The sequence below is a fragment of the Tachysurus fulvidraco genome, chromosome 15 (assembly GCF_022655615.1).
Source record: "Tachysurus fulvidraco isolate hzauxx_2018 chromosome 15, HZAU_PFXX_2.0, whole genome shotgun sequence".
In the NCBI taxonomy this organism is placed as follows: domain Eukaryota; kingdom Metazoa; phylum Chordata; class Actinopteri; order Siluriformes; family Bagridae; genus Tachysurus; species Tachysurus fulvidraco.
In genome coordinates this window covers 17,647,744-17,663,915 of record NC_062532.1, presented here as the reverse complement: position 1 = coordinate 17,663,915, position 16,172 = coordinate 17,647,744, and the positions used below count along the sequence as shown (strand labels likewise).

The 16,172-nt window shown below is 39.0% G+C and overlaps 1 protein-coding gene across 2 annotated transcripts in view; it reads right to left on the bottom strand.

Annotated features, from left to right (window-relative positions):
* Positions 1–13,705, bottom strand: part of stat5a (signal transducer and activator of transcription 5a) — an 86,171-nt gene extending 72,466 nt beyond the window's left edge. For both annotated transcript variants that reach the window (XM_047800893.1, XM_047800892.1), the window contains exon 1: positions 13,545–13,705. Coding sequence is in view for 1 of the 2 variants with exons in the window: in XM_047800892.1 (XP_047656848.1) it covers positions 13,545–13,679 (135 nt within the window). In the remaining variant the exon portion in view is untranslated. The remainder of the gene's footprint in view (positions 1–13,544) is intronic.
* Positions 13,706–16,172: the final 2,467 nt, after the last annotated feature.

Here is a 16,172-nt window from a genome sequence, read left to right as displayed (position 1 = left end):
TTAACCCTTTACAATGCAATTTTCAATCAGTAGTAAAATTGAATTATTTTATCACAGCAAGTCTGATATAAAATGAGTCAGGACTCTTTTGGCTTTCAGTGTGAGACGTGTGTTTTTGCCTCTGTTGATCATTTTAAACAGAATTTTAGTAGTTGAAGATAAACCCCTTCACATTTAAGCTGCTAATGAAGAAAGACTCGGGGCGTCTCAGCATTTACTGAAGATACAAACATTTGTGTGGAAAAAATAACCACTTTTATTTCTATTAATATATTGCCCCTAGTAGGCTAGATAAAAAGAGAAATATTTTAAAACTACACATTCTTAAAGCCCAGAGTATCTGCTTTCATATGAGCTTCATATTAACCACCACTGAGCAATGTGGCATGACAAAGACATTCAAAGCTGAACACGGACACAACAAAACATGTTTTGGTCTCTGGTTAAACGGTAACAAAAAGGATCCTTCAGATTGGTTCAATCATCTTCACTGTTTACTTTTGGTCAGGGATAATCAGATACATCTACAAGATCACAACATCATCAGAAACCATGCAGACGTTTTGACATGACGGTAATCTTGCTAGTGCGGTCAGACAGATCTCAGACAGACAGATGCAATGAACACCCAGAAGGGATTAGAGGATTATAGCCTAGACAACACTATAGGGCTGATGATAAACAGTCTACCTATCTCTCTGTGTGTGTGTGTGTGTGTGTGTGTGTGTGTGTGTGTGTGTGTGTGTGTGTGTGTGTGTGTGTGTGTGTGTGTGTGTGTGTGTGATTTGGGCTTAGCATTGTCTGAATCTATCAAGGGATTCCAAAGAGCAAATTTAAACACACAGTATACACTGAAGAGAAAGTACCTAATAAAAACACCAACAATGATTATGTCGTTACAGTGTCACCTGGCAAGTGGAGGGATACGTTAGGCTTCAAGTCAACAGTCAGTTCTCAAAGTTGATGTCTTTAAGCAGGAAAAATGGGCAAGTGTCTGAGTGACTTTGACAAGAACCAGATTGTGATGGTTTGACGACTTGGTCAGAGCAGCTCCAATACAGCAGGTCTCGTGAGATGTTCCTCGTATACAGTGGTTTATACCTAACAAAAGTGGTCCAAGGAGAACCAACCGGTGAACCAGCAATAGGGTAATGGGCACAAAAAGCTAACAGACTGGGCTAATCCATCTAGTCCATCTTTCTTTCCAGAGTGTCCATGCTGACCCCTGTCCACTAATAAAAGCCTTACAGTGGGCTAGTGAGCATCAGATTTGGACCATTGAGCAATGGAAGAAGGTGGTTTGATAAATCATGGTTTCTCTTCCATATCCTGGAATGGAAAAGAAGGTGTAAATGTTTTTGAGATCTGTGGGTTTTCCTGGACAAACAAGTCCGATCACTTTAAATGCCTTGTAAGGAAAATTCAAGTAAAGAAATAAAAGTTAAATTTAATCTTGTGAAACATTAAATCCATGAGCCGAGTTAATCAGTTATGTTATAACAGCTATAAGCGGTCAAACCCTCACCTGAATGTTGTGTTACCGGGTAACCGCAAAGCCCTATGTCACGTGTCGAAAAAAAACTTTTTATTTCACCGAAATATTTTACACAATTAGGAAAGAGGTCAGAGTTCATAGTTCAGGAACCTGGTCAGTGATAAGAAACAGCTCACCCAAAGAGGACAGTGTGATGACGCTGGAAAAAAAAATCAGTGCAGCATTCCTGCTGATTTCAGCTGCTTCACGTCAAATAAAATTATAGCTGTATGCAGGTGTGTGTGTGTGTGTGTGTGTGTGTGTGTGTGTGTGTGTGTGTGTGTGTGTGTGTGTGTGTGTTGTTACTATTGCAGATCTGTTTTTCACTTTTGACTTGAGATGAATTTGTAAATCTTTCTCGGCTGCTTTCTGTCTGTTATGCAGTTTATTTCTCTCTCTCTCTCTCTCTCTCTCTCTCTCTCTCTCTCTCTCTCTCTCTCTCTCTCTCTCTCTCTCTCTCTCCCCCTCTCTCTCACTCCAGAAAAATAAATCATTAGGCTGTAAAGCACGAGGAAGAGAAGTGGCTCTGTCCTGCTCAAGCTTATTAGTGGCTTACTGAGCAAGGCACATCCATTAAAGTATGTAGAGGCTGCCTGAGAGAAAGACTTTTTTTTTTAACTTCATCTAAAAAGCAAAAATTCAAGCACAAATCAAGCTGCTGAAAGTGGTGTGCTGTTAGAAACCATGCCATTATTTACATATCTGGAACAGAGTGCGCTGTTGCTGTTGACAGAGAAACAACCGGCAGCTAAAAACCGTAGGCTACGTTACACGCCACTTACTGTAGCTTGTGGCTCTGATCGATACAGTAGGCTGGAAATTAAAGACGGAAAAAACGTTTGATAACGAATTCACAGAAGCGGATAGTTGAATAGTTTAGCATCATGACAGGAGTGAAGGAGTGGAGATATAAATATAAAATATAAATATATATGTGTTTGTGGGAGCGAGGGTAAAACAATACATGGAAGGTCAAGAACACTAAGAATGTAAAAAAATAAAAAATAAAAAATTTAAAAAAAAGGATTAATTTTCTGCTGGTTGGAACGGTTAATTGTCTGTTCCGAGCTCCGTCCTGAAGGACACTTATAAACTGCTTATACTTATAAAACTTATTACACTTATAAAAACTCCATTTTTATTTGGGATGATTTAAACTCCATTATGGTGCAGAGTTTGTTGGAATTATTGGCCTGTACTCCTTCAAGTAGGCAATGCTAACATTCTTATTCAAATGCGCTATTATTTCTATCTAGACAGCTCTTTGTGTTTAATTAAAGGTGCAATAGGCATTTGTTTATGTCTTGAAAATATGAAGAGCTTGAAAAACTGTTTGGAAAACTGTGGGTCGTGACGACCTGTTTGTTTGGGTTTCAACTGTCCTCTTTTTATACATACTTCCCTCAGTGTGTTTGCACCTGTGTCAGTTTGTTGGGAAACTGGTAGGTTCTGGGGCGGAGCTTTGAGTTCATGAAATAAAAAATAAAAAAAAGTCAGTCAAATCTTAATCACCACCACTTGCCTTATAAACCATATGCTGCTAGCACAACAATCATAGAAAGCTTAGTGTTTGTCATCAAGCCCATGAAAGCAAGACAAGAAGTTTGTAAAATTCAACATCCCCCATTCCTGCTAATATACACATAGCTGAGTCAAGCGAATTAGCATGATACCTAGAGATAGCATTAGCACAGACTTTCCAAAGTTTTATACAGATGGTTTCTCAGCACTATAAAACATGATGAAGTTATGTAAAATTATTTCTATTAAACTCTCATTTTCAGAGATTTGTATATTGAACTCAAGTTTATAAGTTTTCAAAAATAAAACGTAAAGTAATCCATGATCTTGACCACCACTTGTGAGTTGAAAATTTTTGTGAAGTTTATCTTCAAGTTGGGTTTATTCATGATTTTAGGGCAGCAGGTGAAGTGCCAGCAATAATACCACATTACTACAGTTAAAGATGGAAGAAATGCTACATAAATATTACTGTTCCTGCTACTTCTGCTACTTGTTCCTAACGATATTGCTCATTTTTAATATAATAAAGCTTTTCGAATAGTAATTTCAATTCAATTTATTTGTATAGCGCTTTAAAACACTGGACATACAGAAGTATAGCAACATAGACTAAAAAATAAAAAGTTCATAATTAAGATACTTTTAATCTCTAAAATCACTGTATACAATTTATAACACTTAAACCTAGTAGCCTGGGTTAAAAAAAGAAATAGGAATGAGTGTCTACTTTTATATGAGCCATGAACAATACAAATCACAATAAAATTTCCGTTTTTTTTCTTTTTTTTTTACATATTTTCTATATTCGTTTAAAAAGTATATATTCATCCTTGATAGATAGATAGATAGATAGATAGATAGATAGATAGATAGATAGATAGATAGATAGATAGATAGATAGATAGATAGATAGATAGATAGATAGATAGATAGATAGATATGCATTCTACAGAAGTGAGCGGATTTTAGTCAAGGTCACTTGCAAAAGAGTTTGACATAAAACAAACATGGCTCATCAGATAAAGTGCAAACCCAGAAACTCTCTCACATTCTCACACCCACACACACAAAACGACAATGAAGAAGAATCAGAGGGTGAATAGAGATAAGCCAGTAAGTCAGTTGGAGAGAGAAAAAGAGCCATATAGACACAAGCATGCCATTTCCTCTGGGGAAGTTTCTGCATTAACTCAACATTTCATAACACTAACCATCTTTTTTTCCTTTTACTCACCTAAATTTAAAAGGCTTGTGAGACCCGTGATTTGATTCTTATTCAAACGAGAGTGTCGGCGTGTTGAAATGTTTTGACTCACACAAACACCACCAAATTTATACAGATTTCACATTAGGTTCGTGATCTACCAAAAACTAAAACTTTAGCTGATTTCATACTACCGCTTTCACCCACATCCGTCAACATTTTTAAAGGTCGACATCCTAGAACTTTTTGGAGGTCCCCGGATCCCAGGTTAAGAACCAGTGTGCTAGATTTTTACAGTCTGTGTTTTTAAAGTTATGGCGCAAATGCTACGGTTGAGGCGACCAACAGCAACGTTGAGTGTGACAGAGAGCCACATGCTTGTCTCTTACTGATGAAGAATGCTTGATGATTTTTGATCAGTCTGAATTAGCAACATCCCTGAAACATGGTTGAAAATCTAGCAAGCCATAATGCCAGTATGTGGTGATACATGAGTGAAAAACAGAGGACTCTGTGTATGCACATTATAATCTAGTGCTGGTTAATATTATGAACAGCAGCTACGCTAATTCCTCTCCACTTGCTTCTCTTTATCTACCCATTCTGAGGCATCCAGAGATTGTACCAACTCCAGTTGTGTTCTGTGTCATGAAGATTTCAGACCTTCAGTGAGAAGAGGCCAACCCTGTTAGGATCCTGTGGCATCTAGAGATGCACCAGCTCCACAAAGTGACGAATGCTTCAAAGATGACCAACATCCTTTACCGAATGTAGGAACGCCGCAGCTGCCGCAGGACTCCTTGTCAAAAATCGCATGCTGTTTCTCAGTATGAACTGCTGTTTTTGGCTTTTGCCGTTTTCAAGCCCGCACCCAGGACAGATCCTTGACTGATTCAGGGAGCGGGGCTTTTATGTGCGTTTAGGGAGAAAAACATCCGAACTGTGGCTTGATTGCACAATTCCATGTTTGTGCTCCCAGGTTTACAAAATGGTAGACACTAGGATTGCTGATTTATATTATTTACCATTGGTGCCAACACCACCACTTATTGTGCAAGAATACCTACAAAACTGTAGTTGATCTGTTATAAAAGAAGATTTTAAGCAGTCACAGAACAAAGAATAAATGCCTCGGTCGGCATTACAAACATCTTTTGTATATCAAGAACAATAACAACTCTACAAAAGTAGAAACAAAATATTAATGTTCAGTTAAACAAATCAGGTTACATGGATTCAAAGCTGATGTGAATTCTACCACAGGTCATTAGAACTTTTATCACAGAGACATTAGCTTTAAACCACAGTTTTCGAGAGAAGCAGGGTTCAGACCTTTTGACTGCTCACAAGTTCACCAATCCTATGAAAACTTAGGATTCAAACAGCTGGAAAAATCCAAGTGTGAAAACATCCAAGTCATTAAAGCCTGATCTACAAATATACAAACTGCATTTTCATTACACAAATTTCATGTATCATGATATTTAGTTCTGCTAAGGTTTTGTGAGCACGGAACCTACTGTGGCAGCGGTCACTCAGCGATTTAAAGCTGATCAAAAGTTCATTAGTTCAAGCCTTGACACGGCTAAGCAGCCACCTGTCAGGACCCGGAGTTAGGATCTTAAACCTCTCTGCCCCAGAGTATCATGGCTGACCCTGCGCTTTGACTCCAGATTACCTACAAGCTCAGATGTTCAAAGAAAAGAATTACTCTGTGTTTGTACATGTGACAATAAAAATGCTATGAATATATTCAACATACAACATAATCATGGAGCAGAAGTGTCATGCTTGCATAGTCATGGTGACCTTTGGACCAATCCAAACTGCTTGTGCTCTGTATGAGGTGTCAGTGCAACCACACAATACTTTATTTTTGAAAACACAAGGAGGTTTGATTCTTGCCATGTTCTCTTCTGGGTACTCTGGTTTCATTCCCCAGTCCAAAGACATGCATTGTATGCTCATAGTTGTCTCTATATTGTCTATAGTGTGTTTGAGATTGTGCCCTGTCCAGAGTGTTCCACAGCTTCAGTTCCTACCTGCAATTACTGTAAAGAGCAACAAAATAAAAAGCAGACATGTCGCCTCTGGTGAGTGTACATAGCTAGCCATTAGCTTATAAAATCAAAGCTAAAATTAAGCCTGGCCCATAATCAGTGATCGGTATGTTATTTAATTTGACTAGATTGATGTAGAAACATTTACATTTTGGCTACTCTTATATTCAACGGAACACCCAAAACAGACAAAAACAGCAGCTAGCGCTTGCTAGATGTTTACAAAAGACTCGCGGGTAACAAACATGGCGTGAATATTAGCGGGAGAGCAAATAAAGGTCATGCTTGGGTTTGCTGTGAGTATTATAACTGTACAAACACTGCATAATCATCACTCTATTGTGGCTTATCATTTTAAATAACTCTTACAGTATATAGAAGGTGTGAAAGGTGTGATGTAAATAGATCTCTGTGTAGTTTACGCACCACACGCACGCAAGGCAAAAAAAACAACAACAAAAAAAAAACAGATGTCGTCTTTCCGGGCTAAAAATTTAGAAGGAAGCATTTCTTGTGATGCACACCTGTCATCATGTCGCCCAGCCTATCAATCCATCTCTGTGGACTTCCATTTTAGCTTCTCTCCCTCTCTCTCTCTCTCTCTCTCTCTCTTTTTTTTTTTTTTTTTTTTTACATGCTCTTGCTTTTTTAGCAACAGGACTTGCAGAGAACAGAGCAACTTCCTATTGGGAAACAGCTGCACACATACTGCTCTCTCTCTGTCACATAAACACACACACCCACACACACACACACACACACACACACACACACACACACACACATTGACTGTGTGTCCATATAGAACACAAATTTGCCTTCAGGTTGAGTACACAGATACCGCCCCCCATGTGCCCAACCCCCCGCCCCCGGCCCTCCTGCCTCGCCCCGCCTCCACTTCACCTCTCTGAGGACACTGTGTGTAGGGTTGAGCTATACAATGATATACCAATGATAAATCTGTATTGGAATAAATCATGTCATGATGCATTCCTTGTATCCTTGATATTGTGCGTATCATCGTATCTTTTCAGAATACCTGTAAAAAAAATTTGGAAGCTGCTGATTTGATGTTATAACTTTGTTTTAGATATTTAAAATGATAAGATTGTAATATTATTTACTGATTATTTATTTATTTGTTTGTTTGTTTGTTTGTTTGTTTGTTTGTATAGCAAATGCATCGAAAGCTCCCGATGTTGCTAATGTTATGATGCTATGCGATGATATTTAATTCCTTTTTAGATTTTTTTGTTTTGTTACAATTGTAAATGTTGCTAGAATTATTTATTGGTTTATATGTTTTGCTAATTAGTGAAAACAAATTCACTAAATGTATTGGCTCAAACATTTATTATTTTTACTATGTTACTATGATTTATTTATTCATTCATTTAATTCATTGTTTTAAAACAATTCGAGCGGATGTTAATTGTTATAATTCTGTACTGTTTTAAATATTGTAAAATTTGATTTGATCAGATTATTCATTAAAAATGAATATTTAGGATTTCTGACATTTCTTTATTCACAAATTCAGACTGTAAACAGCTGATATGGTGTGTGTGTGTTTTCATGGTCGTATTTTACGTTGTTAAAATGGTTTCTCTCCTTTTTTTTGTGTGTTAAAAATTGTTTCTTAAATGTTATATATAAAAAGTTATATAGAACAAAAAAAAATACTTTCCAAAATGCGGAACGTCTGTTCTGCTTTCTGCAAAACCTAAACTTGATTAGTGATTCATTCTGTGTGTCACAGCAACACCTTCAAACATCGTGATGTGGAAACCCTCATCACTAACTCCAGAACTTGGCAATTAAACCCAGAATGTTGTTTTCTAGACTCGAGTCAGATGACAGCACTCGCTGTGGTGATTCTCAACCAAAAATATCAGCTCAATAGCCCCATGAGTCTGAGAAATGAGTGCGTACAGCCGGGATGTGTAACAGCACGCAGCTTCAGCGTGACTGGAGATGAAATACGATCAGGAGTATTTATGGTTGTGGATTTCAGTAAGGTGCCACCCTTGACCTCTTGGTTTACAGATCCCCTGCCAAAGCTCACACATTCCTGATTTCTCATACGATGAGCTGGACAACCAATCAGCGCCAGCTCGGCAGTGCTTCTGCTCCAAGCTGAAGAAACGCTGACATGAGACAGAAGAAGAGAAAGAAGATATACTGTAACACACAAATGCTCAAACACTGGACTAGAGTCTTGGTGATTTAAGTTCTAACAACATACTGTATATAAGAACTTTACACAATGCACATACACAATGTCCAGGTAATGCTCTAAACCCTGCTTTTACCCCAGGTAGAGGACCGTTTCACACCTAGATAGAAGGTTAGCATTGTTTTGACCCAGTTTTATAAAAAAAAAACCCTGCTAAGGAGATATACTGTATTAGCACTGCTTCTGTGGTACATTGCAAGAATGTGGTGTTAGAAAGTTACAGGTAGTTGCTTAGCAACAGACACCCATTCAGAAATTTAACAGCGTGTGCCTCATATCATGTGAAAACCAAAACGTACACAAACAGCTCGGTAGCATCAGGAGACAAAACACTGCACATCATGAAAGTGTGTGTGATAGCAAAATGGGAAACATGTGACACTGAAAAATTAGTGCGAACTGGATATCAGCGATGCCTGCTCAGCTTTAAGACTAAAGCAATACAAGATTACAAAGCTGTAAAACAAATCTGACAAATCTGTCCATTTACTCTTCAAAAAAAAAACAACAGGTGGTAATTAGTAACTAGCCTTATACAGAACCACAAAGAAAAGATAACCCCCTCAGGTGTCCTGCAAAGGAATGTGCAGGCATTAAATCAAAATGTTGGACATTCTTCCTAACATTGACGCTACATTAAACATACTAATCCCTAAAGACATGGTACAAACCCAGAACCCGAACCGTAGTTATTCCAGAAAACCTAGCGTATTAACAGAGATGATAAGGAGCAAGTTAGTTTTTGGTTTAGTTTGATTGTGTGTATCTATCTCTCTCACACACTCTCACCACTCACTATAACAGTAAAAATCCAACATGAATCGTGTCATTTGCCATTTAAAAAGCATAGACTGCTTTGCAGCAATTACCATAAGAAAAAAAACAATCGCAATAAAAACCTGCCAAGTGACTCATTACATGTGTTAGAACGTCACTGGACTACTTCAAAAATTGGCTTGCAACCTCTTCGGTTTGTTTGTTTATTCTGTTGCTTTTAGAGGATGGCTGTGCCAAATTGTGTGTGGTCTACAGTTTGAAGACAATCCCAACACACACACACACACACACACACACACACACCAAATAGCTAAATAAAGCAGTCTGAAAGCAATAAACACATGGTGTTTAGGGAACCTACTTTAGGTTCACTCTAGGTTTTTTAATGTTAAACGCTGACTCAACAAAAACACAAATATTCAGTATGAGTTTAGATAATCACATAGTTTGTCTCTACTGCATTACTATTGTTATTAGAAGACTTTTAGATTTTTAAACTTTTACCACAAATACTTGAGTTGAAGTAACACAGCTAACAAGCAGGAGTTTATTTTGAAACAAATCACAGATCAAAATCAAATTAAAAATGATTAGCTAGGAGCTTAAAACAAGTCCACAGTATATTTGCAGGACACAAAAGTTGTCATTTTTTTAAGCTTTGATCTGAGGTAGAAAGAGAGAGAGAGAGAGAGAGAGAGAGAGAGAGAGAGAGAGAGAGAGAGAGAGAGAGAGAGAGAGAGAGAGATGTTCGGGTGAAATGCAACACGCACATGTAGACAATTTTAGCCATGCAAGAAATTAGGTTCTTTGTATACTATGATTTTTAATGTGTGTAATTGTTGTGCAGCACCATTGTTATTATTACTGTTATTATTATTATTATTATTATTATTATTATTTTATGAAGCTTATGCACTTATTTAGTGCTTGTAACAGCTGAGACTTGCCAGGTCATCAGTCGGCATGCAGCACGTATAACAACAAATTTATCAGCATCTGAGATAAGAATCTCGCTCTGTTAAACGCTCCTATGGAAGTTTAAAACAAACTGCTCAGCACAGCAGTCAGTGAACTGGCCAAAACTGATAAAGACAGATAACCTCTCCAGTTACACTCTCATCCATGGCCTTTATGTCTGGAGGTTATGCTTGAGGCCATAGAGATGTGCACAAACTTACTATACATGCTGAACAGATGCTGGTGTGTGATCTCCCGGATCAGCCGTTTTCAACATGAAGTCTGTGATGTGTATTTAGGCTGACATTGACTGTATTACTGTTAATTCACACAACATTTAGTTATCAGCATGGTTCAGGATAAACTCCAGGATTATAAATCCTTCCTAATGTGTGTGTACTAATCACGATGTTCAAATAATTTTGTCGTCAACTGTGTCTTTTGGCAGAATGCACTGGTAGCCATGGAGGCTAAAAACGGGATCAGTTACATTGTTTGTATGATATCTTTATCTCAAAATGAAATTTCACATAATAACAAGTTATTTTCTTGTCAAGAAGCTTTTCTTGTCATGATAAAACGATTTCCTAAAGTAATGAGATAATATCTTGTAATAACAATCTCTTTTCATGTAGTAACAAAATGTTCTCATTTTATAACCAAATGTTTTCTTGTAACTAGATGTTTGCTTGCAGAAACAATATGTTATTGCCATAATAACAAAATTGTTTTCTTGCAGAAACAAGATATTATCTCATTCTAACCAAATGCTTTCTTGCAGAAACAGAATGTTATCTCATTTTCTCAAAATAAGATTTTTCTTGAATTAATAAGAAGATATCTCATAACAAAATGTTTTCTGTAACGAGATGTTTGCTCATAGTATTAATGATTTCTTGTAGTAACTAAATGTTTTCTTATAGTAAAAGATGTTATCTCGTGATAACAAAACGTTTTCTTACATGAATGAGATGATATCTGGTAATAACAAAATGTTTTTAATAGTAAGAGATGATATCTCAGAATAACAAAATGTCTTCTTGAATAATGACATTTTCTCATAACAATGAGACGTTTTCTCCGATTAACTTCTTGTAGTAATGATATGTTTTCTAAATAACAAAATGTATTCTCATAGTAACAAGAGGGTAACTTATAATAATGAAATGTTATCTCAGGTACACGATGTTCCTTGTAATAACAATATTTTCTTCTAGTAACAAGTTAGTTTTTGTTGGTAATTAGATGTTTTCTCATAATAACAAAATGTATTCTTGTGGTAATGAGATGTTTTCTCATAATAATAAAATGTCCCTGTTATTTAAAAAAGAGACAGAGAGAAAGAGAGAGAGAGAGAGAGAGAGAGAGAGAGACAGAGAGAGAGAGAGAGAGAGAGAGAGAGAGAGAGAGAGAGAGAGAGAGAGAGAGAGAGAGAGAGAGAGAGAGAGAGAGAGTGAGAAGAGCCGGCGGGGGGAAAAAGAGAGAGATGAGAGAGAGAGCGAGAGACGGAATCGAGATGAAGAGAGACGAGTAGAGCACCAACTAAATGCCACGACGTTGAGAGACTGGAATGGAAGACAGACGTAGAGAGAGACGCATGGAGTAGAGAGAGGAGAGAGAGAAGGAGAGAGAGAGGAGAAAGAGGGGGGGGAAACGAAGGAGAGGAGAGAGAGAGAGAGCGAAGAGAGAGAGAGGAGGAAAGAGAAAGGAAAGAGAGAGAAAGGAAGAGAGAGAAAGAGTAGAGAGAGGAGAGAGAGAGAGAGAGAGAGAGAAGAGAGAGATGAGGGAGAGAGAGAGAGAGGGAGAGAGAGGAGAGAGAAAGAGGGGGGGAAAGAGAGAGCAGAGAGAGAGAGAGAGAAGAGGGAGAGAGACGAGAGAAGAGAGATGAGAGAGAGAGAGAGAGGGGGGGAGAAAAAGACGGAGAGAGAGATGAGAGAGGAGAGAGAGAGAAGGAGAGAAAGAGAGAGAAAGGCAGAGAGAGAGAGAGAGAGACAGAGAGAGAGACAGAGAGAGAGAGACAGAGAGAGAGAGAGAGAGAGAGAGAGAGAGAGAGAGAGAGAGAGAGAGAGAGAGAGAGAGAGAGAGAGAGAGAGCAGTTCCAGATTAGATCAAAACCCATTACAGATCGTGTCTTTTACACACTTTGGTGAAACTGAAAGTAAACAACAGGTCCATCGTGAAATACACATTAAACAATAAAAAGAGTGAAAGTTGTTAGATCGCGTGATCAGAGCCGTGTGTTATTACTGCAGCGCGACACCCACAGAGCCGCTCGTGCGACAATAACGGTTTAAACGGCTAAAAACAAATAAGTGCTGAAGTAGCATTCAGTGTAACAGCAACACGTCACTCAGTATCAAGACGTTTTATTTATATCTATGTATTTTTATCTTTCACGACACCCACGCGCATTACCGTGCTCTCTCTCTCTCTCTCTCTCTGGATAATTCGGTATTTTTTAATCTTGTATACGTTAATAACTTTGTAAACAGAATGAGCGCGCGCGCGCGCGAGAGAGAGACGGCTAATCACCGTGCTAAACTTTAGCCTTGCTTTTTAAAGCGACTGACAAGTGTCGTAATTCCAGTTAACGTCACTTCATAATGGTGTAACTCGGACCGTTAGAAAGTTCCTTTCTGCGGCTCGGTGTACGTTACATATTCACAAACGTCTCTCGGTTATATTTAAAAGAATTCCCTGATCATAATATTACCGATATCGATAAAACATCGGCTACTAAATGACGCCGCTATTCTCGTGAGGAATGTGGGAAAGGAATGCAGGTCGCGAGGCTCCGTTCCAAACCGCGTCCTAACCTACTAAAAAGTACCGACTACAGTCTGAGCATTACGTACTGATTTGCTACAATGTTTAGTGCAGGCACTGCGGATTGGGACACGGCCCACTCGCTTTGACAGCTTCACAGCCAACCCTACAGTGGGCTGTTTTTGGAGCGCGCGCGTGCGTTTTCAGTCAATAAATCGTGTCTAAAATATTCATGTCATTAAAACTGACAAATCTAAATTGAAAAAAAAAAGTTAATTAAGCGGTTTTATAACTCAGGTACGAAGTTGCGTCAAACAGATATGTGTCAGATATGCTTGACCGTCTCACACACACACACACACACACACACACACACACACACACACACACACACACACACACACACCATTTGGACAGTTTGTTTGTTTACGAAGCTGACTTTTCATGCATACGAAGGAAAACAGCATGAACAGATCAAAGCCTCACCTTGTGATGAAATGTGTCGAGTTGCATAAAAAGTGCAGCAAAAAAACTCCGGGTAGATTTACAGAGACAAACGTGACGAGACAACCTGAGCTGCCCGTGTGTCCGCTTCCACCAGCGGGTTGTGCACTTTTTCATTCGTCTCTCTCTCTCTCTCTCTCTCTCTCTCTCTCTCTCTCTCTCTCTCTCTCTCTCTCGCTCTCTCTCTCTCTCTCTCTCTTTTAACCGCCCACTTCCGGTGTTGTTTCCTCGCTCTTGTTTTCTCGACTGTTTTTTTATTCCCTATGCATGTGCTTATATCCGCTAAACATTCGTAATCACACACAGAAACTGCGTGTTGTGTTGCGCTGCTTTGTTTTTGTCCCTACAGACACGCGCAGAGTCGGTATCTGAATAGAGGAGTGAGCGCGCGTGCGAATCTCCCTGAACCGCGCGCGCACGTTCCCAAATGTCCCCGGCGGCATTCGGTGCCATGGACGCGCGCGCACGCACACACACACACACACACACACACACACACACACACATTTACATTTACATGGTTTCATTTACATTCGGGTTAGACATACCACAACCTGCCAGAGCACAGGGACACCACAGCACTGAGACAAATGGATCACTAGGATGAAGCTACAGAGCCCTTTAGCTCATGTGGTGTTTATTATTGTATAAGGAATATAACCTGTTGAAATGAATGAAATTGGTGCATCGAAGCCTTTATTGTCACAAAATATACATTACAGCACAGGGGAATACTTTTCTTCACATATCCCAACTGAGGAGGTTAAGGGTCAGAGCACAGGGGCAGCTATGTTTCGGTTAAGGGGTCTTGCTCAAGAGCCCAACAGGGCAGCTTGGCATTGCTGGGGGTTAAATGCCAACCTTCCAATGAACAACCCAGAGCCTTAATCATTTGAGCCACTGCTGCCCCCACAACCACCATTGCCCCTGGCCAGGCATTAGTATTCATTTCCGTCATCCTCAGTAACTCTTTATCTTGCTCAGGGTTGGTGGATCTGGAGTCTATCCTGGGAACACCAGGTATGTAGAGGGAATACAGAACACACATCTACACCAAGATAAGAAAGAAAGAGATTAACCCTGTCTATGAGGCAGAAACGATACTCCATTAAAATATAATGCCGACAAGAAATAAAGCCTCTAGTCAATAATTTGGTTTGTTCACTTTGAGAAGGTGACATTGGTTAAATCCCCATCCGGTATTTTGTTATACTCCACACCAGAATATAAGCAAATCTTAATCATCTCCATCCTCACACTAGTCACGCGACAAATCACACAAGCTGCTTGTAGTTTGTCTACTGTAAGTGTATTGTGACCTTTACTGTTGTCGCTTGTGGTAGATTGTTAGCAGATTAGCAATGATATTTAACTGTTCTATCAACGTCCTCTATTCTCTCTGCCACTTTATAAAGATGAAAACAGGGCTGTCAAGTGTCACGCACTGAGAGTGACAGTCACACATTTGGGTCTTTTGTCACGCTCTTCCACCACACCATATTTTTCACGCGGAAAAACTTTTTGACTATTTATCATAGATTTAATAAGCCGCAGCGCTGTCTCTATGGAACCGGGCAGGAATCAAGCACGTCTCAGTTCTTAGTCAAGTCTGTCACTTATCAGCTAATCAAAAAAAGAGGCTACACAATAGCCAATCAGAAAATAGCACTATCTGGGTAAGATTTAACACAACAACCAAAGAAAAAAAAAATCATTAGAGAGGATATTTTTGATGGTCGGTTTGAACAAAACCTCAACACGAAACAGACGGGACATTGTCCTCAATCATGACCCTAAAAATGTCTGGGCTTAAGCCGAACTGTGTTAAATGGGAGCAACATTACAAATGATAAAGGAGTCCAAAAAGCCAATAAACACTTACAATAAACAACACCAGTCATAATCTCTCTCTCTATCTCTCTCTCTCTCTCTCTCTCTCTCTCTCTCTCTCTCTCTCTCTCTCTCTCTCTCTGGAAATTAAACAAATACTCTGTATTAATACAATATTCCTTGTCACGTATAAGAAGAATCCTTGATTTGTCACCTCAGTATACTGTATATTACAGCACAGTGAAGTTTTTCTCTTTACATATCTTCTAACTGCAGAGTTTATAGTGGTCAGAGAAGTGGTAAGTAAGTGGTAAGTAAGTAAGTATAAGTAAGTGTAAGTGTAAGTAAGTAGGTACTGTAAGTAAGTAAGTGGTATAGTATAGTATAGTATAGTATGATGGTAAGGCAGACGTGAAACCGCACCCCAGCACAGAGAGGGTTAAGGGTTTTCTCAAGGGCTCAGCAGTGGCAGTTTGGCAGTGCTGGAGGTTAAACCCCTGACTTTCTGATCTGTTAAACAGAACCTTAACCAGTGAGTCACCAGTGGTTCATTTGCATAATAAGCCTGTTTGGCTCCTAGTGCTAGCTTTCAGACCATTATTCAGTCGTCAATCCACATTTTTGCTCACTTCCACCTCACACAACAAAGGCATAAGGCAAAAATGTGTACAATCCAGGAGGTCTTAGGACTGACTCGAGAGCCGTTGCCTTAATGAAATTGTCCCTGGTGTCCTTTTTCAACTTAAAATTGCGGACAGGCTGTATGTGACAGAAGGCAGA